The following is a 27893-nucleotide window of genomic DNA, read 5'->3' on the forward strand; positions in this document are numbered from 1 at the left end:
AGCGGCCACCGCGGGAGGCCGCCATTTGAATGGTCTCTGGGTTCCCTCAGGCGGGAGCGGGCGACGCGGCTGGGCCCGGGGGTCCCGCTGCGCCCCGGCCCGGCTCGGCCCGCCCCGAGGGACAGGGTCTTTCCCGGGGCTGGGCGAGGAGGGTCGGCCCGGGCCTTTGCCGTTGAACACCACACACAGAAATGTGAGTTTCTGATAGTTTTTGCCAATGCAGCAGCAGGCTCTCGGTCTGCGTCTGGTGTCTGAGGGAAACAGGGTGGATTTTCCTTCACACGGCACAGTGACAGGAGCCTCCTGGCAGCGCTTGTCTCCCTCACATCTGTCTCTGCCTCTGTGTGTGTATATGGATGTGTATATATGTATACATACACATACACATTGTGTGTGGCTGGCAGAGAGCAGCTCTCCTACGTGCCTCGGGCAGGGAAGGGCACTTCAGCGTTATCTCCAGCACAGAAATACACTCAACAATGTGATTTAAAGAACAAACAGATAATTCTAACTCATACACCTGTAGCAGAACACACCCATATCAAATTTTACATGATTTAATACCTGCCGTGTGCTTGTAAAACTATATTGAGGAAGGGTTTACACAGCTGTCGGAAAGCTTTTGCATGTGTTACTCAAGGACAGGTATATCAAGAAGTGAGCCCGCACCTGCAGCTGGGTGGGCTGCTGGGGGGGGGGGGCGGGGGCCGGCGGCGGCGCAGTGAAGGAGAGCCCAGGCCCTGCTCCAGCTCTTTGGTCTTAAGTGGACATTCAGCAGCTTTCCTTCTACTCCTGGTGAGCCTCAGGCTTGCGAGTACATGAGGATGGTGACCCAGCCCTTGAGTGATGAGCCAGCATGGCATTGGCTTCAGAGCTGGGTCTCTCACCCCTTGGAAGGGTTAATTAGCTGTGGTTTGGCACTTTCACAAAATCACAGAATGATCAGGGTTGGAACTGACCTCTGGAAAGCATCCAGTCCAAACCCCTGCTGAAGCAGGTTCTCTTAGAGCAGGTTGCACAGGATCACATCCAGGCAGGTTTGAATGTCTCCGGAGAAGCAGACCCCACAGCCTCTCTGGGCAGCCTGTGCAGCGCTCTGTCACCCTCAAGGTAAAGAAATCCTTCCTCACATTCAGGTGGAACTTCTTGTGTTGTAGTTGGCACCTGTTGCCCCTTGTCCTTTAGCTGGGCACCACTGAAAAGAGCCTGACCCCATCCTCCTGCTACTCGCCCTGAAGATATTTGTATGCATTGATAAGATCCCCTCTCAGTCTTTTCTCCAGGCTAAAGAGGCCCAGCTCTCTCAGCCTTTCCTCATGAGGGAGATGCTCCAGTCACCCCATCATCTTTGTAGCCTCTGCTGGACCCTCTACAGTGGTTCCCTGTCTCTCTTGAACTGGGGAGCCTAGAACTGGACACAGCGTTCCAGGCACAGACTCACCAATGCAGTGTAGAGGGGGAGGATCACCTTAGAATGTGAATTTTGTATTCACTCCCACTTTTCACCTCTTAATGTCCTGCAGGTTGAGTGAAAAATATGATTATTTGTTTAATGCAAACAAATGTATGGCTGGGATTCAGGTGGACCAAAACATCATCTTAAGAAATCTTGTATTGGCTGGCTGGTATGGGTTTTTGCCACCCCTCCCTCCTCCTCTTCCCCTTCAGGCAGCACCAACCCTTTTCATGTCCCTTCAGGCAGTCATGGCCTGGGACCTTTCCCCTTAGCAACTCCTGCCCCTACAAATAGCTGTACTTCTACACATCCTATTCCTTCCAGGCTGTTTTGTAGCCTATTTGAAATGCATCTTGAGTCTTTTGCCTGATGTTAAGTGCTGTTGTGCTGCCAATTCTGCAAAGACACAATTTGTATGAAAGTTGCTGGAAAAATACTGCTCATTTTCAGCTGTTATCCTCTGATTTATTTAACACAGCATGGTGTAAAATGTTTAGTAGGTAATGCATCATTTCAGAGAAATGCTTCAAAAACTTGCCTTTGAAAAGTTTTCAAAACTTAGTGTGCTTTATGTGGAAATGGCTGATCTGTCTCCTGGTCTCCATAGCACTGGACTGATGATCTGGATCTCCATCTCTGGGCCTCCTATTTACCAGTGCTCCATTTTTTCCTTTGTTTGCAATTTAATGAGAACATTCCTTTGCAGATATTCGGGAGGGAGGGAGAAGAGACAGGAGTAACTGATAGGAACTAATGAAATGTCTTTGTCTAAAGTTATAGACAACTATATATCTACATTTCACACACAAAGGAAAGATTAAGTAAAGGAAAAGACATTCTTTATGTTTGTTTTCCTTGCCCACCAATAAATGCTTAAATAACGTTGATGACATTTTTTTTTTTTAATTCAGGAAAAAATGTATGCTGGTATCTCAAAGAGACACGGGGAATTTCCTACAGTGCTTTATTGCTTAGCCTTCAAGCAATTAAATAGTTGCAGAGATGGTTCTAAGTCAAAGCAATCTCCTTGTTTGGCTGTTAACAGTCTGTTTGCTTTCTTGTTAGTGATTTCATTTATTGAGTTGGTTAAAATACAAGCATGTTTTATTGTTGCTTAAAAGAAAAAAGAGGTCAGAACCTGGAAAGAAGCTGTTGCTTACAGAGGGATTTGTGGTCATTGTTGCTCCCCCTGCCCCTTTTCTGGTCAGTTCTAAGAGCAGAGCTGGCTCTTTAGGAAAAGGTGCATTCAGTTTTCTCTATTTGCCCCCATGGCCAGCTTCATCTTGTTTCAAAGGTAAAAAAATGGAGATGCTCAGATTCAAATCAGAGCAAGGAAATCCACTTTATTGTGTCTAATTGAATCCAAGTACAGAGCCTAATTAATTCCATACGAAGGAAGGAACATAGTGCAGAGCAGAGGAAGGACACAGTAGCCCTCCTTCCTGCTCACCCTTGGACAACCTTTCTGTTAAATCCCAGCCGGAGCTGGTGGATGCCCCGTGGAGGGTCCCAATAGGTGCTGGTGTTCAGCTGCGTGTCCCTCACCACAACTGTGTGATGCTGGAGCATCCCCGTGGGTCCTTGCACCGCCGCTGCCCTCTGCCCGAGGGCGCTCGGAGCAGGCAGAGGAGCTGCAGCGTGGGTGGGCAACACTGAGCTCAGTGGGGATGGAGCTCCAGGGCTGAAGGAGCTGTGATGAGCCCTGGCAGGCCGCCGTGCTGCATGCTCCCACCTGGCCCTCTGGTCCCAGCACTGTGATGGAGGAGCTGGCAGTGTGCTAGAGCCTGTTACCAAACAAGCTCCTAACAAAGACCCCTCTTAAGAGTGGCTGTTTCCTGGGGGCAGGGAGCAAAGCACAGCTCCATCCCGTGATGCCTAGTCCAGGCTTCCTTGGTGTGTCCTCCAGGCACCTGCTGGCAGTGGCACCTTGCAGTGATCCTGGGTGTGGGCGCTGCCAACAAAGCACCTTTTTTCAGTTACTTACATCTGCAAGACTGGGCTCACTGAAGTCTACTGAATAGGTGCCTTTTCCTAACAGCTGCTTAATCTGTGACTAGAATAGGGTACTGCGCAGGACAGCAACGATGGTAATTACCAGGAAGTATTAGTAAAACCTGCGCTTGAGAAAATTAAAAGGGTGTGTTTGCCTTTCTCAGAGGAAGACTGCTGTTTGATGTTCTGCTGTTATCTTTGGCACTTGCTAAACAAGAGTTTGGGAAATGGCAGGTGACATAGGACGGGAAGGAAAAAGAAACAGGCTGGCAACGGGATATGACCCATATTTGAGGCCAGATATGCATCCCTCTGCTTGCTCTTTAGCGTGAGGGAAGCAGCTGGGGCCAGACAACCCCCACCCCTTTGAGTAGAGCAAGCTAGATATAGATAGATATATATATACACATACCAAGGTCTATACCCTGCTGCACCATGCCCAGGAAACTGAGTCAGGATAGGCAAAATGCGTGGCACAAACATACCCACAGTGGGCTTCAGGCAAGGACCGAGGCCTGAGCTTAAATGCAGCTCTTGAGCAAAGGAGGGGTGACCTCAAGGAGCGGTGTCCCCAAGGACAGGAAACCCCAAGGAGGCTTCACACAGCTTTTTTCCCAGCAGTGTGACCCCCAAGTTACAGCAGGATGCTCATTTATGTATAAGTATAATTATATCTATGGAAAGGCTGCTAATTTTCAAAGATAACTCTTTCTAGGATGTGAGGGAGTTGTGTGGAAGTGTAGCAGCCTGCAGAGCCAGTGAGCCCACACTGCCTGCTGGTATGCATTTCTCACCATTACTGCAATAAAAAAGTTAAATTTGGACTAGAGAACAAGGAGTAATATTCTCAGAGCCTTCTGCTTCATTTGGGAACCTAAACACCACTGACTTTTCATTAATTAAAGTTCTTTAGAAAATTTTACCCTATACCTCTTAGGTATATTTTATATATATTATTATACTACAGATATACAACTCTTACCATGTTTTTTGTGATGGTTTTGCGGATAGTTCCAGTTGAATGTATGTGTTGCCCTCTCCAGGGGAATACACCAACAGGAAGCTGATTTGTATTTGCAGATAAGGATGTGGCCCGAAGTGTCAACCAGTTACATCAGGAATTAGTCACTCAGTTGTTTGTGAAATTAAAGTCAACTAGGAAATAGCAGCAGAAAAAGATAATGTGTACTTCCAGGGAAGTGAATCATATTGAATGGTTTTGCATGTATACATGAAATGCATTGCGTGCAAAGTTTCCCCAGGCATGAACTTATCTCCCAGTTATCAGGAAGGAGCCTGCTGCCATGCTGACATGTTTCACTTCCAGTGAGTGGGTGAGGCACCAATTTCAGTTCAGATCCATCCAAAACTATTAAAATGTGTTCAAAACAGTCTGAGGGTTAAGACCTTTCAGACAGTATACCAAGGCAGCCTACACCCAGAGACTATATACCAATATATATACCAAGGTCTATCTATATACCAAGGTCTATCCCCAGAGACTGCAGTATGTTATTTTAAAGTTCGTGACATTTTTATGTGTAGATCCTCCTCTGATTACAATGGGAATTCAGAAGTAGTGGTGTTTATATTGCAATGGCAGGGATAGAGAGGAAACTAAATTATTTTCTACAAGTTGATACAAGCAGTCGTCTGATGCTTGTCATGCTCCAGTCTGTCTGCTACATCCCAGACTCTCTCTGAGCATCCATGTTAATGTTAATGCATTCTGAGCACAAACACAGCAAAACTGGGGGTTTCCTTCTGTTCTTTTGAAAAATAAAACAAAATCTTCAGCAGGCGGCTCCTGTTCCTCTTGACTTCGCAAAAGGAGACTGGCCCAACTGCTTTCTGTGACGGCCAGGAGAGTTCAGAGTGGTCTCTGGTGTGGCCAAGGGCTTCTGCTGCTGCTGCTGCTGCAGCAGAACTGACTGCACAGTGAGAGCACCCTTTGTTTTAGTAAAAAGATGCTCTTTGCAGTTTATTAAAAAAATGTTGTAGCATGCTGTTTGCAAAGTGGATTTTGAGGGTCCTTCCTTATCAGAGACTCCCATTTTTGTATCCTGAAAATTAATGACCATGTTGTTGTGAGAGCTGTGCTATTAAAATCACTTGTCCCGTACAGGACAGGTACACGTGGTGGTTTCTGTTTTTTTCCTCATCTTTATGCAGCTCTCCCTGATTTTGGCGTGCTTCCTTTTTCTAGAAGTAGGTCAAAGTAAATGGACAATATTAAGTCTCAACCAGTGGTGGAGGAAGATATTTTTCTCAGATAACAATTGCTATGAGAATGTGTTGAATCGTTAAGGATTAAACATTAATGAAACAACAGTTCTCCTTCCACGTTACTCTTCTCCCCTCCAGACTTTTGAGTGAAGAGTAAATATTGTTTTCCCTGTTTTCTGAAGGGGCCAAGGAATGTGAAAGCTTGCCTTTGATCTGAAAGAAAGGTGAACTTCTAACTTGAGCGACCAGCGCTGGTGAAAACCCCAGGAGAGATAAAGCACTTTGCATATTCTGCTTATCAATGGCAGTGGGGAATGAGGAAAGGGTAAAAATAGGTTGAGCATTTCTCAGAGTAATTTGTGAGGAATACAACAGTCTTGTCTCTGATCAGACTTTACTGTATTTAGCATGAAGTAAGAATAGCTTTTGCCCAAGTGAAAACATTATTTCTATGTGTTCATCGATATTGGTTTTGCTTGCCATTGGCTGTACAGGTTGTGTTGCTAGGATTTTCCCCTGATGGATTTTGGAGAGTGCAGGACAGGCTGTGCACTGCAGAGGCACAGCCTCCTTGAGGCTTGAAACCCCTTGGAAACTCAACCCTGCCTTCCATCTCCCTTCACATCCCTTAGCTGGGTCCCAGCATGTACACACACTGCTTGACCTTTACCACTCAACACACCCATCAAACACTTTTTTTTTGGCTATTTTACTGTAGGAAATGATCAGTAAACTTTCGCTTGCAGCAGCTTAAGTAACATTCTCATCCTTCCTGGAACTTTATGTTTTGAATCATGCTTCTGTCCTTGGCACAACCTTAGAAAAACATGCCACTTTTACAAAGGAGCTATGAAATAACTGTAACATGTGCTTGGTAAACAGGGGCCCATCCAGCATGCCTCAGATGGCAGGCAAGTCTCCTGTGAAAGGCAGCTTTCTCCCTGGGCTGGGTGGCTGGATCCCAAGGGCATTCCAAGGAAGATCTGCTCTTTTGCTTTCACCCCTCTCAGCTGGCCGGTGTGAGGTTTCAAAGAGTTTGATGTGGTGCTGCAATTTTATATCAGCTGTTTGGCTGTGGCCACCTTGTCAGTGACCCAGCAGGCACCACCGTGTCCTGAGACCTGGTCTCTTGCATGGGGGCAGTAACCAGGGATGCCACAGGCATGAGTCCCTCACAAAAGATTGCAGATTAAAAGGAGTGGGACTGATGCTGAAATGAGAGGGTGGCAGAGGAAAGCAGAGACAGGCATGGAGCAGAGAGGAGAAGGAAGATGGCCAAGGGGATGGCTACAAGCCCCTCTCCATGTGCTGACTCATGAAGCCACGGTGATCGTGTGCAGTTGCCTGGTAGAAAAGGCGAATTGAGGGCTTGTAGAAAACGAGCACTGTCTTTTCCCAGCACTGCCATAGGAGGCCTTGCTGGCTGAGACTGTTTCTGAGACAGCTCAAGTAGCAGCACTGCAAAAGTAGTTTTTCTTTCTTCCAGCAAATGCTGCCTTACCAGCCTGAGCTGGTGGGGATCAGAGAAACACACTCAGCTGTAATGGATCTTCAGTCTCCGTAGCAGGAGAAAACTGTTATAAGCTGCAGCAATTCACTGTGATCCAAGTGAAAAGTCGGCTCACAGGTATTGCAAAATGCATTCTCAGTGCTGTGTGTGCACTGCAAGTTCACGGCCTTGAAAGGCAGGTCCTGCACACTGCCCCGGTGCACACACCTACTGTCCGGCTCCCGTTATTGTACATACAGTGCCAGTTACCACAGCTCTTCACGCTTGAGTCCTAACTATTGTGAAGTAAATCTTCCTATAAGGAGTTAGTGAAGCCCCTGCATTGAAGATGGACATGCATCTTCTGAAGGTTGTGCAACGCCACTGCTTTGGGGGGTGGAGAAGGGCTGCACTGCTGCATATGTTCAAAGTATTTCTGAATCGGATTCCATTGGCTACTGAAAAATGCTTTAGTGCCTGCAGCAGCTGCTGGAATTAGGAGGAAATGAAATTCCTTCTTCTGGATTAAATATTGCAAACTGTCTCATCCCAGCCTGTGTGAAAGTTCAACTGCTTCCTTTGTTTATGATGTGAAGGGTATTTTTGTCAACTCCAGTGTCTGATGTGATAGTTTTTTTTCAAATAAGGGTCTGTTTCTCTCTTTATTGGAAGTCCAAAACCTCTTTGTACTCTTAAAAAATCAGCTTTTAGCAGCTGGGCTTTTCATTAAAGGTGCTGATAGGTCATGTGTTATCGCAGGTGACCTTCAAGAACAGTAAAGGGCAGGTTTTGATCCTGACAGTGATGGTGGGAAGAGATGAAACTCTTACCGGCATCATTCCAAGTGAGGGCCCCCCTTGCCTGTGCCCACGGCTCCTTTCCATATCTCTTGCAGTCGTAGTATCTCAAGGGTAGTTTGAGGACGTTTTCTCTCTTTGCCTTTCCCTGGTGAGTTTGCAAGAGGTCAGTGAGTCTAACCTCTAGCGTCCCTCTTGTTCTGGACATAGAAAGGGAAATGCCTGATTTAGAATGTGACACATCTTCAGCCTTGAGATGTACAGGTCACTAACCAGCCCAGGCCTGACTTCTGTATGCAGTAAAGGATGTTCATAACACGGCTCCCCCTCTTTTTCACTTGTGGGCATTTGTGACAAGGCCATTACTTCTTACTCTTGGAAAATGGCTGTGGTGGAGCTGGCGAAGAGATGTCTTTGGCTACCCCCAAGCATCTGCACACTCACTCTTCTTCTGGCTCTTGTTGGACGCAGGGAAGGATTGGTCCAGGCACTTGTCCCACCTAGGCTGCCATACTTTGGTTAAACACACTGGATTAAGTTATTATGGATCCATACTGAAATGGAAAGAAACCCAGACCCTCAGTGTTTATTTGTCATGGAGATTTTATACACTGTGATGGAGGGAAGCTGGTCTTGGAATGGAAATAACAGAGAGGACAGCCCAGAGACTCCCTGAAGCCACTGCATGACCTACCCTGTCCTTTAGGCTGTGGGCTTTTTGGGGCAGGGACTCTAGTGTGACTCCCGTTGACTACCCCTTAGTCATTGTCTGTGACACAAACAGTATTTCACATTTCCAGAGCAGCTGTTTATGGCGGTAGTGATGTTCCTCGAGTAGCAGGAGGCAGAGCCTCACCTTCACGAGGTGTGTGTGGCTTTCTTGAAGCTGGCTGCAAAACGACTGCAGTTATTTTGGAGAAAACTTGTATCTTGTGTTTCCTCAGTCTTGTCAAAGCTGTAGAGTTCGCTCCTATATATTACCTGTTAATTTATGATCTTTTTTGTACCTTGTAAAACGACTGAAGAAAAAAGTAATTGCTGTCCTCAGAAACTATGTACATAAATACTGATGATAGAATAGCAGTGCCCGGCAGTATTTGTTAGTTCTACTTTTTCCAGGTAGACCACTCCTACCTTTCAGTTAATAATTACACATAAGGAGGTACCAATGTATGACAGGATGATATGGAAGTAGTAGAAGGCACAAAGTAAATTTGACTCTCAGGAAAATTATGGGTTTGGGTTTTATATGTGTGCTCAAATGTACCCGGCAAAGAAATCAAATTAATGGCCTCTTCTAATGAGTTATGCATCCTTCCCAACAGAAATGGCCCTGCCCTGCCAGGATTTTGCCAGGAGGTGCATTAATGCTGTTGAGGAGCACTTGTGCTGAGCGAGAGTCAATTTGGCATGGCCCTCCCTTCAGTTTCACAGATAGCGTCACTTTAATATGACGTGACTCATTACATAAGCCTCCTGACCAGTTTCTTGACATCGGACTTGACAACAAGGCAACAATACTTTTACCGTAACTGCAGAGCCTTGAGCTGAGCTCCTCGGCATGACACCAGAAGTATTGTCATTGCTGAGTAGTGCCTGCCCGTTCTCCTCCTCTGTACCTCTGTTCTGCATTGCAATGACCTTCACTTCTGCAATACCACTTCCTCAATAGCTAATTACCAAGTTTTGAACAGTTTTGCTCATGCTTCACGTTATCTGAGATCCCTGTCACCAACCAATCTCCCCCAAAAAACTGACTTTTCAGCCTCAGGTGACTTGCAAACCTCCATGTAGTTTCACCTTCCTGTTGTAACATCTAACTATATGTTTTCCGTGCCCCCCTTCTGCCTGTATTCCCTGAGAATGGCAAAGTAAGGCAAAGCCTTTGGAACTAGCACTTGCCAAAAACAAGGCTGTCTCCTACTCTTTTTGCCTTCACTGACACCCGCTGACACGGAGCAATGTGCTGTCTGAACCTCCCTGGCTGGCTCCTGTGCACAGAATGCAGCTCCTCTAAGGTCTTCATTGTCTTTGGCTTTTCCCATTCAGGGTAAATATGTTTAAACCTTTATGCTCTTGGAAATACATTGTGTTTTGTGTTTGCTCTGAGACAGGGCACCAATCAAAGATGCTTTGTTGAGAGCTTTGGTTCCAACTATTTCTGAGCCACATTAAAGAGCTATGTAAAGGCAAGCTTGGCCGCAATTTGGCTGCCAAGAAACCTGTCAGCATGGGTATGATGACAGAGACTCGGCAAAGGGTTCTGCCACCTGAGAGACCGGTAGTTTCTAGATAAGCACGATCGTAAAGAATAAACTCACTGGTTGAAGTGATTTCCTTTGTCTCCATGAAAACCTTACCTTTTGAGTGAGGTAGATTTTAACAGCACGTGCCTTTGCTGGACCCTTTGTGAACAGAGGGGCAGAGCATCTGACTCTGGGGCTGTTGAGGGCAGCGAGCTGCTTTGCATCACCTGTCCTCAGGGCAGCTCCTGCCTGGCTTCGTGAGCCAGGAAGTGCCCTGGAGATGCCATCAAAGGGGTTTTCCCACCAAATGCATGCACAGGACTGAGGTGCTTTCTGTAATATTCCATTCTTAAAGGAGGACGGGTGTCCAGCAGCAGGAGATCAAACTGCAATGAAACCACTTCCTTTTCCCCCAGAAACTGCCATCCTGCTGCACAGGAGCAGCCTCACGTGCTTGTGAAACGCAAACCAAGGCCTTACTTGTATTTTCTGGCCACACAGAAGGGATCTTGTTTGGCTTCCTATTCAGATCCTGGAGGTTTTTTAGGAAGATGAAAAATCATCTGCATCTGTTGCTGAGGGTTTTGAGACACCAGGTGTAACTGGAAAATGAAAGGGAAGGCAGGGCTGAGCCTCTCAATTTGGGCTCCAATAATGATAATGACTTAATTTAGGCTTCATCAAAGAAGAAGGGGAGGGAGGATGGAGAAGGCGGTTTGATCACACGGATGCCTATCAGCCAAGTCATAACCTGAGGCATGCTAAAGGCAGCAGTTCGGTGAAAGGACAGGGTTTCCAGGGCTGTAATTACAGGTCTTGCAGTGCCTCTGGGCAGTGGGAGCTGTGCCATGGGAAGAGCTGTTGGTTGCCCTAGGTGGCACCTGGCTTGATGCAGAACAGAGCACAGGGCACCTGGAGCTGAGTCTTCATCATGTATTTACACCTGAGAAGCTTCGGGACTTTTTCAGTTACACCTCAGGGATGTGTTTTTTCATTCTTTGCTCTGGCAATATTGGCATCAGCATCTCCCACTAATTTCGGAGAGTGTGCAAATATCGATACAGTTACCAGAAATCCATTTAAAATGAATTTAAAATGAATTAGCAGATGGGACAAAGCAGTAAAGAAAAGAGATTTGCAACAGCTAGCTCACACTAGTAACTAGCTAACAAACACACAACATCAAGTTGTGCCTGATTTGTGCTTTACAAAAGGCATGTTCTTAATTAGTTTTTGGGACTGGTGTGAGCACAGCCCAAGCCACAGGCAACTCCGATGGGCACATCTGTGCAATATAGCTGTAAAGACAATATGTCCATCCCCAGAAATGTACTTCAGTTCACAGCAGATGCTGCTGTCCGAGTGACAACCCTGATAGGGATGATAAACGGACCCAGCCGCAGGGCCAGGCTCGCTTGTTGGTGTTATTCTAGTAAGGATGTGATAAGATGCTTTTCCTCCTTGACTCTTTGAACTATGCCCCACCATCTGCACTGGGGAATATTTGCATGTTAAAAGCAGAGGGGCAGGTAAAAGGCACATGGTAGTTTGCCAAATTATGGAATTTCTGCCGGCGTTACTAGGCGGAGGAGGAAGTGCAGTGCAGGAACACTTGTGCCCTGCCTCTCACTCCAGCGTATTTAACCATGGGACTTGTGTCTCCAGCTGCCCTGAGGAGGAAGAAGCAGGCTTGGGGAAGATGAGCTGCAGCAGGTACCCAGTGGACGTGAAGGCTGTAGGCTTGATGCAATGCAGAAAGCAGAAGGTACTTCAATGGTTTTTTTGTTAGGCTTTTTTTTCCCCCCTCCTTAAATATTATTTACAAATTGGGAAACTAGAGGGCTCTTTGAGTTACTCTTACAGGGACATGTTTGCTCATTTCCCTGCAGTGCTGGGATTAGAACCTTGTGATCTAGGACAGGGACCTCTCAGACTTGTTTTTTAATAGGCTTAATATCCTAAGAAAATGGTTATCTTGGATTCTGCTGTCTTTCTGTTCACAGTGTAATCAAATTCTTCTGGTTTCAACAATGATTATCCATTTGGGGCCCCTAAAATTAAGGAAATATTTTTGTAGGTCTAATGTTGAAATAATGTGACGGTCTTGCAGCCTGAAGCCGGAACTAAACCACAGGTCCTGGCAAATGCTGATTGCTTGAAAGCATCCAATATTGAACAATGTGATTAAAAAAATGTGTTTCTTTTCTCTTTTATTTTTCCAGAACTACATGATGTTTGTGTCTTGGTCAGATCAGAACAACATTCTTATCTATCGGACATTTGAAGACTTTAAGAGATTCCATGTAAGCAAATATCTCCTGAAAATAGGATTCCTGTTCTGGGGAGGGGGGAAGGAGTGCAGCCGTGTGTCAGGGCTGCAAGGCACTACTATTCTCTCTTCACTTTCAGAAAGAGCTGAAGAGAAAATTCCCCATCGAGAGCGGCTCCCTCAGGAGATCTGACCGAACAATACCTAGGTTTAAAGGTAAGGAGAATAAATCTCTGATGGACCAACAAACATGACACAGTTGTCAGTGATGTCATAGACTTCAGTCTCCAAGTCTGACCTTCCTCTGGAACAGATTAACAGCTCATGGCATAGTATTGCTGGGTTACATCAACATGCTTGGGTCTATTACAGACTTAAAATAACCCAGACTTCTTTTTAATCATTTAATTAATATTCCACTTTAAATATTGGCCCAGAACTCCTTGTAACATTTACATGTGAGCAAAGATAAATTTTAGGTATTAAAAAAATTTTATCAGGAGCTATTAAAAATGATAGGGAGGCAAAGACAGCTGCTGTCTCGGCTTCTTACAGTTTGGGCTTGGGTGGGGAGGGATAGTAGGTGAGGGCACCCCTGTGACCCAGCAAAAGATGCTGCTCTCAAGGCATCCAGATCTGTTGTTGTCTAGCTTTGCTCTGGTTATTTTAAAGATGCAAATGTGAAGCAGAGGAAGAGTGGGAAGCTGAACAGGTGCCTGGAGATACTGAAACTGCTAGAAACTTACTCCCAGGAACTGCTGAAAATGGATGCTAAAATCTCCCAGGGTGAAGATGTGACTCAGTTTTTCAAGGCACAGACCCAAGACCTAGATCCCTCCTTTCCTGAAAACAGGTATGAAATCATATTTGTTTATGTCTTCATGAAACAGAAATGTTCTAGAACACGGGTAGAAGAGGAACAAGTTACATAGCAGGGCAGCGGAGCAGGGAAATTCTACAGAATGCTTTAATGCCTCTTCATGTTGTTTCTGATGCCTAAGCTTTTCTTACCTTACTGCATAGACAATTTTGCCAAAATTAATACTAAACTCAGCCTTCCATGTGAGTTTTCAGTAAACAGATATTAAACTTTACTTTTCAGTGTTGTGATCATGCCATCGGAAATTGGAGGGGAAAAGAAAAGCCAGCCACGGCAGCAGCTCTCCTCTATTACACATCCCCAGGCATCCCAGAGCTACAGATGCATTGAAACCTTTGAAACCAAAGACACAAAGAACAAGACTTTCAAAGTCGCTAAGAAGGAGATTATTGAAGTGTTAATCAAGGACATGACTGGTATGTTTGATAGGGGTTCTTCAGTTTCAGGGATGGATAGCGTAGATTGATTCAAAGCTTGGCAAACACCGAGTTAGTAGCATCACGGGTGTGGGTGTGTGCTTGCACGTGTAATGTGCTTACCTGGATTTACACAGAAAGAAAGAACAAAGTTTCAGCACGGCATCAGGGGGGCACCGAGCTGCTCTGCAGAATGTCCCTCCTGCCTCTTGTGGCAGAGCAGCCCCAACCCAGGGATTATGGTCATCTACTTGCAGGCTGTTAAAAACTTTTTCTTTCTTTTGTTTGCTGCAGGATGGTGGCTGGTGGAAAATGCAGACAAGCAGATAGCCTGGTTTCCAGCCCCGTACCTAGAAGAGATTGACGTCCACAAGAACATCCAGAACGCCTTGAGCTCAAATGAAGAGGGTAAGTCTGCTTCTGGCTCCCTGGGACACTCCATGTTCCTCCTTCAAAAAATGAATTCTGCAAAACCCCACCACTTTAACCATTGCTTGGAGTCCCTGCCTGGATCCCTGGTGCTCTGACTTGTGATCAGCTCTGTCACCAGCTGTGGGTCTCTGAGCAAATCAGTCACTCACAGGGACACTCCCCCTGCCGCTCTTGCTTGCTCGCCAGGGCTGGTGAGCTGGTCTGGCACAGGGATGGAGGCATTTTCTCCACAAGGCAAAACCAACCTCCCTCTTCCCTCTGCAGCCAGCCTGTACTTTGTTGTGCGGGCCTATGAGTCTCAGAAGGCAGATGAGCTCTCGCTGAACAACGGCGTCATCGTGGAGGTGGTCAGGAAATCTGACGATGGCTGGTGGCTGATCCGGTAAGGAGGCTTTTCTGAAGCTCTTATTCCCTGAGGGAGCACGTTATGGGCTGCAGGTGCTTCTTGCCTGCTCCTCCCTGAGCAGGGTGCGGAGGAGCAATCAGAGCTGACTGCTCGGTTACGGATGGCTTCCCCTTCCTTATGCCCCATGTACAGTGCTGGGCTGAGTCCTCACCTGCTTCCCCTGGGTGCTCTGCTCCCTCTCCTTGGTCTGAGCTGGGAGAAGGGCTCTTTTCAGTGTTGCTTTTCATCCTTTCCCCCCTCAGATACAATGGCCGTACTGGCTACATGCCCTCCATGTGCCTCCAGCCCTACAAGAATCCTCACCACAAGCTCCAAACGATCATAAACTGTGGGCTCAACATCTCCACACCCAACCTCTGCTCTTCCTTGATTGCTCCCCAGCCCCGGGGTGAGGCTGCGGGCTGGTGCAGGGTGCAGGCTTGCTCTTCCCTTGACCAGACTGAGGGGGACACGAGCTCTGTGAGAGGCAGATCAAGGTCTCTGCCCAGGGCCAGCTCCACCCCGGACCTGGAGTCAGACAGCTCGTCCCTCAGCTCGGGGAGCAGCAGCGAGCACAACGGCCAGCTGAGCTGGAAGCCTGACTTGTCGAGATCTCTGCCCGAAGTCGAGCAGGCCAGGAACTCTCCCCTGGGGCATGCCTTGGCTACGCACAGCAGCAAGTCTCCACACCTCACCCACAAGGACAGGAATGATTCTGGCTTTGTGGAGTCATCTGCAGCTGATCTAAGTTACTCCCTCACTGACCCAGACTTGGCTGCTTGTGTCCCCAAGGTGCCCGTGCGCCCCTCAGCCCACGAGATCCTCCAGAAGTGCAGCACAGTCACGAAGCGAGCTGTGCAGCAATCGGCTTCCCGGCCAGCTCTCCAGGCACTGCTCCCTCTCCCAAATGTGCACTAGTGCCCCCCTAGGCGGGGGCACGGACCCAGCCCTGGCCAAACACCTCAACCCATAGCCAGGCACCCCCCTCACCAAAGTCCCGCAGGAGCCGTGGGCAGAGGCACACGGGGTGTCAGGGTTTGGGACCGTCACTTTCCAAGGACACTGCTAAATCCCGAGGAACATGCATGCAGATGCTGCCTCCCTGGGTAACACCTATTCCTGCTGCAGCTTGCACAGGGAGGCCGGGGAGCCAGGAGGGGCTGTACTGACCTTAGCAGGAGAGGATTTAGTGGTTTAACCTATCAGGGCAGTCACATCAGCTGCACATCGGGCAGCTCCTGTGTAAGTTTGAGGTCACTTTGAATTCAGTTAATTCTCCCTCAGGCAGGTGTTTATCCTGCAGTGTTTATGTGAAAATTTCATAATCATTCTTGTGTTATTCCCCCTACCAGGGCAAGCTGGCGGAGTGCCACTGCTGCCCCAGGGAGCAGGCGGGGAAACCAGACACAGTCACTGACTTAAGAGTCACCCACGGAGCTACAATTATTGCTAGGGGGTAGGGATGGGATGAAGCAGCCATGTGAATGTCACTTATCTGAACTTCTCATTTTATACATATTTTTTAAACTCTTCTGTTTTTTTATACGTATTTTTAAAACTCTTCTGTTTTTTGGTGTTTTCTGGCACGGGGGTTGTTGTTTTTTATTAGGTTGGGGTTTTTTTTAAAGGCTAGATCAGCTTGGCAGTGGAGAACTGGCCATCAAATATATGAATTGGCTAGATCTGCTGAATGGCTGTGAGAACAAAAAAACCTGTTGGCGGCTAGGAACCTCAGTCTCTGAGCCTTCCCTGCAGCCATGGCTGTGAAGCAAAACAGACTCGCATGAAGCTTGTTTCCCAACTGAGTAGTGGGGCCAGAGCTCATTTTTATGACTAAAACATTCCTCTTTCAAGGGGGTCTAATAGTAACTGAAACTCACAGCAGTTCTCATCCTAAACTCATTTGTTAGAATTGAGTTAGAAAAACAGTTACAGGAAAACTTAAGACACTTATATAGATCGCTACATTCAATTTTAGTTATTCTTCCAGGTATCTGTTGGTTTATCTTTCTTTTGAAACAAGCAGTTTAACCAACTTGTGAAGTGTTTGTCGTTACAAATTTTGTATGTTTTTGTCTCTGAAACAAAATACACATAAATATATCTGTGAAGACTGCTTGGGTTTTTATACTTTAAAAATTTGCTAGCTGGGGAATTAAAAAGGTGTTTATCTCCCTCCCAGGTGTCAACATTTGGGGTGGGCAGAGGGGAGAGACCTACCTTGGTCCAGGCTGCATTTCGGCCAAGCAAAGAAAACATTCAACGACACAACACTGATCCATACACACTGCCCCACTGGGCTCTGGGATGTGACGTTGCCTGTAGTGTCTCCCAGCTCCATAAAGTCTTTAAATCCCCCAGTAAAGCCCAACTGCTCGTTCAGAGCCAGGTTCTGCCTCTTCTCCAGACTAAGAGCTGTTCAAGTGTCTGGGCCTGGAAATTCAGGGTGTGAAAATACACAAAGGGAAACCACAGCTTGGCCAAAGAAACAGCCCTTCCCTCTTGTTTAGCCCCAAGGAGACTGAATGCTGGACTTGGTTTAGAAATCAAAACTTTAAAGATTTTATTATAAAATAAAGGAAAAATAGTCCAGTTGCCGTACCTGGTGGAAAAGCAGTTCAGACTCTCCCCTCTGGAAAAAGCAACTGGTGGGAGGAGGGTCACAAAGTCCTGTCTTCCTGCTGGGCTGCATCGGCCAGCCTCATGTTTTGCCACATGAAATCAATGAACATGGAAGCCTGTAGCAGTCGGCTCAGTCTCTGAAAATGGCGCTCTGCAACGAGAGCAACGCAATGATTAGCATCACAGGAGAGAAAGCTCACCAAAACGGGGCACAAAAATCTCTCCTCTCTTCAGACCCAAGCAAACAGGGAACATACACAGCACAGGGGGAGACCTCAGGCTCACCGCCTGTCCCTGCAGCCTGACTCACCGGTGTAAGGCAGCAGGGCCTCCACAGCAGATTTAATGCCCGAGTACTGCAACAGGCTGTCTGGTGCTTCGTGCTTCAGGAGGGTTTCAATGACAGCTTGGGCCTCGTGGCAGTTTCGAGAGTTCGTGTTCCACGTCACCAAGAACGTTAACACCGCCTCTAGGGAGGAAGGGGATCTGTATGGGCTGGCTGCGCCGCGGGCGCACAGAGACGCCACGTTGGAAAGCATCTCTACTGTCCTGCAGCACGGGGCAGCTCCCACACACGGTGATGCTGAGCCCGGAGGGGCAGGACAACTGCACACAACTGCTCCTGGAGCCCTCACAGGGACACCCCAACGAGGGCGGCAAAGCCACTCACACCAGCTCCCAGCAGCTGCTGGTGTAGCACTGCAACAAAGCAGCTGGCCCCAGGCAGCAGTCCTGCTCCGGGGCGGTGGCAGCACAGTGGTAAATACTGAGTCTAAGGAGATTCTCCTTTCAGTTTCAGTTAAGAAAACAAGGACAAGTCCCTGACCTGGAAGGTTTTAGCGCTTAAACAGTGTTGTAACAAACCTTTCTGATCCTTCCGGAGCCGAATGATGTTCTCTTCCAAGTGCTTCTTCCCATCAGTTTCCTTGAGGATGGCTGCAGAAAAGAGAAACTAACAGTCCATGCAAGAGTCCTGCCCGTGCACCCATGGGCCAAGAGCAGGGAGACCACTTGTTGTCTGCAGTGATTTTACTTAGGAAAAAGGGAGTCATTTGAGAAAGAGAAAACGGAGGCTTTCAGACAATTAGGCTTTGTAGTCTCCGTCGTCCTGGGAGAGATGTTCTGGAAAGCAGAGAGGGCAGAAAAATGCCTTCAGGGCACCAGGTGGACTCACCTTTGACCACCATCAACACTGTGTGCGGACGATCCAGAGAGATGGCCAACCCTAAAGCTTTGAGGTATCTTTTCTCATGAAGCAGGTTGGAAAGCTCTTGCTCTCTGGAAAACAAGTCAGGGTCAAGAGTGAGACAAATATTTGTTTGGTGAAAAAAACCACTATACAGAGAGAGAAAAATATTTGCTTGGTGTTAAAAAACGCTACACAGAAAGCAGCAGATTTGGCAAAAATAGTGTGCAGAGGTTTAAGGCCAAGAAGTTAATACTGTTTGCCGATGAATGCCTCAGTGCCCTCATTGTGCAGATAATTACCCTGGCACATTCAGGGGCTCCCTGAACTATTTAGTGCTGGGTGAAGTGGGAAAAAGTGAAAGTAGGTTTGGGATGTTTGACTTTGCTTTCTTAACAGTGCATAAACATGAAACTAATCAATTGTCAAGCTGACAGCAAGCAAGGCTTTGCAGGAGCTAAAGATAAACTACAAAGTAGAAGAGACTACTGTGCCTTGACAGCCTCTAAATAGCTAAATGATGTAACATTCAGATTAGATGGAGCTGGATGGCTCCAGGCGTGGCCAGTTTCACTCGACAGAGCTGGCCTTTCGCAGCTTATTATTGCACGAGACCAACTTACTTCATAATCTGCTCCTCCTGTTTAGCTTGCGCTTCTTTCTCTTCAATTTCAGTGACGTCCTATAAAAAAACAGGATACAGCTTTGTCAAATCTTGCTGTAATACAGATGAATTTTTATTTAGCCATCAAGTGATTAGGAAACCAATTTCTGCAGCAAGATCTCTAGGTCAAGTAATTTCAGTGTGAAATCCAGCAACTCACAACTTCCCTCCAAAGCACTTTTAGAACACCAGCACTGGGCAGGCTGCTAAGGTCCATCGGCTCTTCTTTTTACAACATCAACTGGGAACATACAGTATGGCCAAAAAGCCCCCCAAACCCCAAGATATACCTTACTGACTTGATTTCAAAGTGCAGAAAATGAGGAGAGCACATGTCGTGCTGGAATAGTGAGGAACAAACCATTGGGACCCTGAGCTATCCAGCTGTATTCTGATTACTAACACAGAGAGGAAACACAGAAAGACCTGTACCGTACCTTCCACAGCGTGATGCAGGAGTCACTGGATGCTGTCACGACCATATCGTCTTGTTTGTTAGAGTGAAGACCCCAGATTTTATCTTCATGACCGTCTAACGTTTTCACACACTCATTGGTTTTAATTGTCCAGAGTTTTAAGAGACCATCAGAACCACTTTTGGAAGAGAAAGAAACATAACAAAAAGAATCACCGGATAGATCCATTCTCACTCTGTCACCCACCTCAAATATCAGCTAAACTTGTCCCATTCCTTTCAAACAGGAGCAGAATTAACCAAAAATGTCAAGTGTGAGATGCACCCTTAGCTCTGCCCAACTACAGTGTATGTCACCAATGCAGCCACATCACCGCAGCTAACAAGAACGCCCCGCACGACTGCAGAAGAGGGAGACAGGTTAGCTCCTGCAGAAAGCTTGGCATAAACGTGGCATCTTCCTATCAGTCTTTCCAAAACTAAATCCATTGTATAACTCTTCCCTCTTGCTGTGGATATCAGCTAAGAGATTTTCCTTCTGATTAGTTCTGCATCTTCCCCTACGCTCCTGGTGTGGCACTTACCTGCTGAGCAGTTGTGTTCCTCGGCTTACAAAAATGATCTTCAGTACAGAGGCATCGTGACCCTCAAAGGTCTGGAAAACAGAAAGGAAGCTAGAAAGTGTCAGAGCTGTTGCCAGGCCTTTTGAGAGAGTCCTCTTTCAGGAGGATAATATTTACTTCTAAAGCCCTAATAAGTACATTCCAAAAAGCAGCCTCTATCCTTGGGACTTTCACTGCAGGTTAAAAGGGAAAAGTAGGAAATTACTTGTCCTCATACCATTTTTGCAAACAACCTGCTTGCTTAAACTTGTTGGGCAAATGGTCTGAATTGTGAGGCCAACTCCACGGGCTGTCTCCCCAGAGGGCTGATTGCCCTGTCACTACGTGGAGCGGTCAGTGAGGTACCACTGCTGGGCAGAATGCGGCAGAGTTAGCAACTGCCCTCTCAGGGTCTTAGTGAGACACTGCTGGGCTGGAAAGAGAGCTTTTCTATGAAGAATGAGTCTAAAATTTAAACTTGTGTGGGTTTGCTTCACGGCCACAGCTGTGACAGGCAAAGCCAGCTTTCTTTCAATAGCATCAATGTGCTTTTCCCCTCTGATCAACCATGTTGCTCACTGGTTAGTTAGAAAAGAAAGCACCAGGCAGAAGCTCTTGTCACGGAGCTTTGCATGCAGCTCAGAACCAAGATCCTGGAGAAGGCAGCTAGAGCTGCATAGCTCTTCCTTCCAGTATGGCCACATTGCTGCATGTCAGCTGCACTAACAAGCACGTACCTTTTTGAAGAAGTTTTTACCAATCCCTGTAGCATGCAAGGGTTGCCTAGAGCAAGGGGCACTCTGAGTTCTCATTACCTTCAGGCAGCTGAAGTCCAAGATTCCCCAGAGCTTCAGGGTCCCATCTGCCGAAGAGGTGGCCAAAATCTGATCCATTGGAGAGAACTGCACACACCAGATTCCACGCTTATGTCCAGTGAAGACACCCAGCAAAGAGCAATCAGAACAGGACCACAGCTTGGCCAGCCGATCCTGCGAGCCTGTGGCAATCAGCTTGTCGTTTGGAGAAACCGCCACACTGTTTATGTCCTGGAGAAGTCACGCAAGTAGAGAGAGTACAAAGCCATTTAAGCCTTTGCTCCAGCTGTCAGACAGGTAATAAATGTAGGGTGCAACACAAGGAAAGAAAGTTTTAAGTATTAAAAAGCATGTTCTAACGTCAGGGGGAGCTTTACCTTGTCATGACCCCTCTCAGTCACTTTTGCATGAAGGATTTCTGGACTGGAGATCAAGGCTGCTTTTGCTTTGGAAGTGAGGGATTCTGGGATATTCCAGATTTTGATTGTGCAGTCCTGGCTGCTGGTTACTATGAAGTTTTCTTTCAGTCTGAAAGGAATAAAGATGCTAAGTGTAAAGAAGCAAAAGTGGCTTCCCCTGCACAGAAAAAATATGGCCTTCTCCTCCCCTGCTGGGATTTACACACATTCAGTCACTCTGCTGGGATGTGAAACAGAGCGCTTTAACATTTTTTAAACTGTCTTTCATTTTACTTAGGTCCCTGGCATAGCCTCCAGCAATTCAGACATTAGGCAAGAGCAGTTAGCTCTCTTCATTTACAGACAAGCTATGCTGCAGCTCTTGAGCAGGGAAGCTGGGCTTACAGACTGTTAGGCAGCACAAAGGAAGGAGAAGAGCTGACAAACAGACAGGCTATTCAAGGAAACAACTTCATAGATATGTTCCCTTCACTTCCCAACCCTCCTCTCCCAATCACTCAAGCTTTATCTGGCAACTTACCCAGCTGCTGCTCTTTAAGGCAAACAGGAGTTAGACTAAAAAAGAAATGCAAACTTCACAACTTATGCACAGATGGATGCATCCAAAAAATATTTTTTTAATTACCCTTCCTTGACACTCAGAGCACCATGACAAGCTGGGACCAGGAATGAGAAACAGCACAGCTCAGAGGCAGGCATCCACCAAAACATTCATCCCGAGGATCAGCACAGCAGCCATGCCTCATGCTTGCAAAGGGAAACCCTTGTCCAATTTTTATTACCTCGAGCAAGAGACAGCAGCTACCCCATGTGCATGACCCAATCCTTGGGCTATACAGGTCACCCTTCCATCTTTGTTCATCCGCCAGACTCGAAGGCTTTTGTCCTGTAATGGGAGAGGACAGAAACCACTGTGCTTTTTTGACAAGTGATCAGTTCCCCATGCATTAAGCACACCTGTGAGCCTGACTATTCACTTATGTTCAAGCCTGAACCTCTGCCTGCACTCGTCAGAGTGGGTGAGGGCAGACACCACCAAGCATGATGCGCTGCAGTCTGGAATTCCAGCATGGAGGTTTATTTCTGGCTGTATCAGGGCAGTTAGCACCTTTTCTTCCATCATGGTTCTTATGCATGGCTCCCCATTAGTCTCACACTAATGACACCTCTGAACTCTAATGCAAGACGAACATGCTTGGAGAACAAGGCATCTCCCTTCAGGCTAATAAAATACAATCAACTGCATTTCCCCAGGGACAACATTAAAAAGGGATAGTGGAAGAACCTTTTATTTGGGGGTTATAGCAGACAGGAATTCCATCTAAACAAAAGCCCTTTCTGGATTGCCAAAAAGGAATACGACTCTGCCCATAAAGTTCACTAGAAATGAAAAGTTTCATTAAATGAGGAAAACTAACACACCTTAGCACAGCTGACGAACATCAGGCCTTTTCTGAAGACATCCAAAGCAAGAATTGTTTCTAAATGGAAGAATACAATACAGTGGATGCAGAGTAACACTGACACCGGACAGCAGAAATGCATGAATTAATGAGTCCACCGCTCACAGACTGGGAGACAGGTGGGGGACACTCGGGACACAACACATCCACACTCACTATGGAGTGACCTGCTGCTTATGGCATCGATGCGAACCTGTCACCTGCAGCCACTAAGCTGCATTCAGAGCGCTCACACTCATGTATCTACATCTCTAGCTCCAATATCGATCTTGCTGCTAGTGAAAGGGTCCGAACTGACAAGCCCGGAGAAAGAAAACTAGTGTTTGCAAAACCAGGACCGCACGGTAAATCCTTTCTCCAGACAACTCCAAAACCCGTTGTGATGCTGTTCCAGAGAGAACTTAAGGACTCCAGTCTCCACATAAGAGTTGTGAGAGAAGCTGGATAAAGAAATACTCGCACATCCCCCATACACCCACATCAAAGCTGACCACACACCTGTGTGGCCATAGAGGATCTGGCAGTGCGATGTTGCCAGTTCAAACACTTTCAGCTGAGGGCTGTTGGTAGCCACAACAATGTGAGAATCAGTGGGCCCAAGGAACTTCACATCCAGAACCTCATCGTTGTAACCTGCAAGCTGAGGACATAAAGAGTTTAACAGGGAAAAGTCAGCTGGTTAGAGAAGCACTGAATGGCGCCATGCTCACTGAGACCGCATTACTGTGCCTTTTCATTTAATACTGCGTGTACAAATATATTTTTTTACACACAAGCTGGAGCACAGGAAGGATTTCTGGCTAGGCCTGTTCTGCTTGCTTTTTCCTACATTTGTGCAATATTCCTCCAAATAACTCCACCAGTGAACTTGGCTTTCTGGCTTGTACCCAACAACTCAAGAACAGGCAGCAGACAAGGGCACCCCTGGACAAAGCTTCCACCAGAAGCAGAGCTGATCCTAAAGTATGGATAAAGGAAGAGGGAAAGGGAGGCTGAGGGTTGTTACCTGCTTCCTGAGCTGAAGAGTTTGAGCATCATATAAAACAATGTTGTGTTCCACGGACACTGTGACAATCTCATTCCTCGCAGGCACAAGCATGCACTGGGTGACACTGCGCTCGCTCGCCTCCTCCTTCAATTCAAAGGGCACAGGCTGGGTATACACGCATGCAGCTGTGGCAACTTCCCAGACTTTCAGGATGCCTAACAAAAATGACGACATAAATTATCTGTCAAAGCCACTGGTTTAGACAGCGATTGTCCAAGAAATATAGAACAAACCCTGGCCTCGCCTACTGGAAAAAGCTACACAGCTTTGAGGCAGGACTTCAAAGAGATTCAGTGACAGTGGCATGAAGGGCCATATAGTTTTCCTTATTCAATCCAAATCAAACTTTATTGCAGTTTGAGAACATATATAGTTAAAAGGTTCACAGCATGCCTGATCAGTCCTGCTCATCCACTACTGTTAGAGGAACTCAGAAGGCTCTGCTCTCCAGCCCTTCGTTCATCCCAAGGCTTCCACCACACACAGAATGCACATCCCGGGAATAATGGCAGTGCAGTGCCTTAAATACTGTCCTTCCTCAGCCTCCAGATCTGGCAGTGACATGCCAGGACACTCACCTTTGCTGCCAGCTGTGACAAAATGCAACCCTTGTTTCTTCACACCCAGTCGAGAGAAATCTCCCTTTTCAGGTAACAAGACGGCAGCTTCCACGCTCTGCAAGAGAGTTGGCCAAACACCAGCTGAGCGCATGGGACCAGCATCCCATTTCAGCAACCAGAGCTGTGCAACAGCCCGCTAGTGCCAACAGGCGTGGGCACACCACACTCCACTGCCCCGGACCACGTGGCTGCTGAAGACAGGCGGGCAGATACAATGTTTTTACATGACCATCCTTCCTTCCTTCCTCCTCCAGCACTGGGGAGACAGTGGAGACAGCAGTGGTGGCACTATTTGCTCAAACTTCCCAGGCAGAACCACACCAGCAAGGAGGAAAAGAAAATAAACAGCTTTAGGCACAGAGTTTTAAGGCCTCTGGAAAGTACAAGGGAGAGAAACCTGATTTCACAGTACACAGGAACCTAAAGAGGCAGAGGTACCGTAGGACCATGACCTAGAAAGTACAAAGGATCTCAAAGGAATAAATTAAATGCAATTTTACCTCATAGACAGGGACGGTTCGTTTGCTTTCTCTAGTTTTCAGGTCCCACACCATGCAGACTTTATCACGGCCAGAACTGCAAGTTAAAAGATCAGTTTCAGTGCTAAATCCATTCAATTTGGGCTCTGAGAACTCGAGCTGTAAGTGCAAATCTGGAGTTGTGGGAGTTCACCCCCTCTCTGAAGAGGCCCATGTGAAAGAAAGCACCAGCCTTCCACGTGGCAGCACGGTACATTGCCCAAAACACAGGTGCCGACAGCCTCAGTTACACACTTGCATGGTCAAGCAGAGAACAAACACCTGTAGCAGTCCTCCTCCTCACTGGAGAACCTTGCCAGAGCCTAGAGAAACACCCAGTCTCTGGCAGGAGAGAAAGGCTAAGCCTCTGCAAGGTTTTACCTGACGAGCGTATTTCCATCTGCAAACGCCAGCGAGGTGACGGCACTGAAGTGGCCGTCCAGCGTAGCAACGCACTTGCTGGATTTCAGGTCCCAGATGCGGATTTTGTAGTCGATTGAGGAGGAGAAGAGTTGCAGACGGGAGACATCGGGGTGGAACTCAACAAGGCTGGACAGAAGGAAATGCACTTGAGCAGGACAGGAGTAAACTATCTGTTTATGCTTATTAAACTATATGTTTAATGCATGCTGGCATTAGCCCAACATTTAAACAAATATACATTCTACACAAAGAGTCTGACAGATCAATCGACATGAATTTGTAAAAGGACTTTCTTTGTAGGGCTTCATGACTCTGCCACCCACCAGCAAAATTTACAATTGATCTTTGCCATTCTTGCCAGGTTCTTGAAATACATCAGTTATCAAGCACAGATATTCCATTTAGATTCCAACAGATTTCTTGACCAAACTTTTTCCTCTCTGGGCTAGTCAGTCACAACTCTGCTCCTTCACTAGACATCTCAAAAATCATGGAGCAGAAGAGCTCAGAACCCACTCAGAATGGGCCTTTATATTCCATTAACTCAAGATATTTCACATCAATCCCAGCATCCAAGCACCACACTAATGCCAGCAACCGACAAATATGGCTCGTCCTTACTGTACAACTCCTGAAGATCCTTTTAGGTTGTGTGTGCAGTACTGTTTGATCATATCCCAGATCTTAATGGTGCTGTCACAGCCACCTGGGAAAAGAAAGGCACGTAAGAATGAACTACAGAGGAGATGCAGGAGGTCCAGCGTATCAGCAAGTTTAACATTTCATGGGTTGCAAAGGCAGCAGAAAGAAAAATGAATCCAGCAACCACCACCCACACCAAGAGAAGTCCATGGAACACCCTAAGCTTTCAGAGAGCTGGGAAAAATCTGACTACTCACACTCAAACCTGAAATAGAATTAAGTTATAGGCCATGGCTGACCTCCTCCATCTCCACGAGTCCTTGTCCTACACCAGGACAACTATACTGCACTGTCCTATAGATGCCAGACATTTGTCAGCATTTTACTAAGTATATTTCAGAGAGAACATCGAAAGAACCCCTTGTTGTTGGTCAAGATGTCATTTCTAAGTAAAACCTCTTCTGATTACAGCTGAATTCAGAACATCACTACTTCAGTGTCCAGCTGAGCCAAATTACTCAGAAGCAGAAGGGCCATTATCACTCCCACCATGTGCCAGTGACATGGGGCCGTACCTGTGGCTAACAATGTTGAAGTAGAGTCAAAGGCCATGCTAGCGACTGGCGCTATGTGCACGGCTTTCCATGTGCGGACACACTTGTTCTCTCGCCAGTTCCACTGCTTCAGCAACAGGGCTCGGCTCCCTGTCACGAGGCTCTACGCAAAAGCAAGGTGAAGGAAAGCATGATTAAGTACTAATTTGATTTAAATTTCTTTCAGTGCCCACACACACAGCACAGAATGACACTTGCTATGACACTTGTGAAGCTGAGTCTCTCAGCATTCCTCTGTCCAAGGTGAACCCAGAAGGAGAGACAGATGGAAGCCTGAGAAGACTTGGCAGAGTTCTCTGGGAACACAAGGTGCCTCCAGGCAGAGCTGCCTTTGGTGTTCACTGGCTTTATCTGGGAGCCTGACACAGCAGTGCAGAAGACCACAAAGCAAACACATACCTCATCATCAGGGCTAAGAACAAACGAACTGATATCTTCCTCGTCATCCTAGAAAAATGAAAGGTAAAAGCCCCACAGTTACACCATAGGCACTGCGTGCTCAGAGCACCCTTCTCTACATGCTTCTGCTGATGCTAAGCACAACCAGCAGCTTCCCAGCTGTGCTTGGGGACAACACGACCAATCCCTGCCTGTGTTTAGAAGCATTCTCGCCCTCCCCTCTGCTTCTCACTCTTGGGAGCTTTAGATCAACAGCCAGCGACAGCAGGAACACCCCAGGAGCCCTTGGAAACCCGCAGCGGTTCACCACCACCCAGCAGAGGCCAGGCCTCCTCACCTGCTGGAGGCTGTGGAGAGCTCCTGTGTCCACATCGATGACGTTCAGCTTGGTCCCGCAGGGGCAAAACATAAATTTTCCATCTCGGCTTATCTGGGGAAAAGGGAAAGGAAAGGTGGAGCGTTACCGAGCCGAGGTACTGTCCAACCGGGCCGGGCCGGGCGGCGGAGCCGGGTCTCACCTGCACTCGCCCCCCCTTGTAGAAAGGCTCGATTCTCCGGCACACGGCGTAGCTGGAAGGGAAAGAGACACAGCGCAGAGCGGCGGTTAAACCGAACGGCGGCGGCCCGCCCGCGGGGGAGCCCCGGCCCCCCAGCCCCAGCCCCCCCTCACTTGCTCTTGAAGCGCACGGGGCTGGCGGCCCCCTCCATGCCGGCTCCGCGTGCCGCCCACTTCCGGCGCTCCCGGTTGCCACGGGAGAAGGGCGCCACTTCCGGCGCAGTCTAGTGACGTCTGCCACACGCCGGCGGCGACGCCATCTTTGGTGCGGGCGGGTACCCGCGGGACAGGCGCTCCAC

General features: G+C 47.4%; 2 protein-coding genes across 2 annotated transcripts; one reads left to right on the forward strand and one right to left on the reverse strand.

Annotated features, from left to right (window-relative positions):
• Position 1: 1 nt before the first annotated feature.
• Positions 2-17019, forward strand: NOXO1 (NADPH oxidase organizer 1). Its single transcript, XM_027812465.2, has 8 exons — positions 2-193; positions 12429-12509; positions 12616-12691; positions 13148-13328; positions 13578-13771; positions 14066-14179; positions 14468-14585; positions 14852-17019. The coding sequence occupies exons 2-8, from the start codon at positions 12435-12437 to the stop codon at positions 15504-15506; spliced, it is 1413 nt and encodes a 470-aa protein (XP_027668266.1). The 5' UTR covers positions 2-193; positions 12429-12434; the 3' UTR covers positions 15507-17019.
• Positions 17020-17122: 103 nt separating this feature from the next.
• TBL3 (transducin beta like 3) lies at positions 17123-27818 on the reverse strand. The gene is made up of 22 exons (XM_055708669.1): positions 27709-27818; positions 27557-27608; positions 27376-27468; positions 27039-27086; positions 26601-26742; positions 26005-26089; positions 25342-25509; positions 24943-25018; positions 24401-24497; positions 23781-23977; positions 23273-23414; positions 22734-22792; positions 22094-22197; positions 21270-21420; positions 20893-21123; positions 20060-20130; positions 19498-19654; positions 19020-19078; positions 18385-18488; positions 18075-18146; positions 17521-17679; positions 17123-17361 (listed from the first exon to the last, which is right to left on the reverse strand). Exons 1-22 carry the CDS (start codon positions 27744-27746, stop codon positions 17249-17251), a joined length of 2418 nt encoding a protein of 805 aa, XP_055564644.1. The 5' UTR covers positions 27747-27818; the 3' UTR covers positions 17123-17248.
• Positions 27819-27893: the final 75 nt, after the last annotated feature.

Source organism: Falco cherrug, chromosome 4 (assembly GCF_023634085.1).
Source record: "Falco cherrug isolate bFalChe1 chromosome 4, bFalChe1.pri, whole genome shotgun sequence".
In the NCBI taxonomy this organism is placed as follows: Eukaryota; Metazoa; Chordata; class Aves; order Falconiformes; family Falconidae; genus Falco; species Falco cherrug.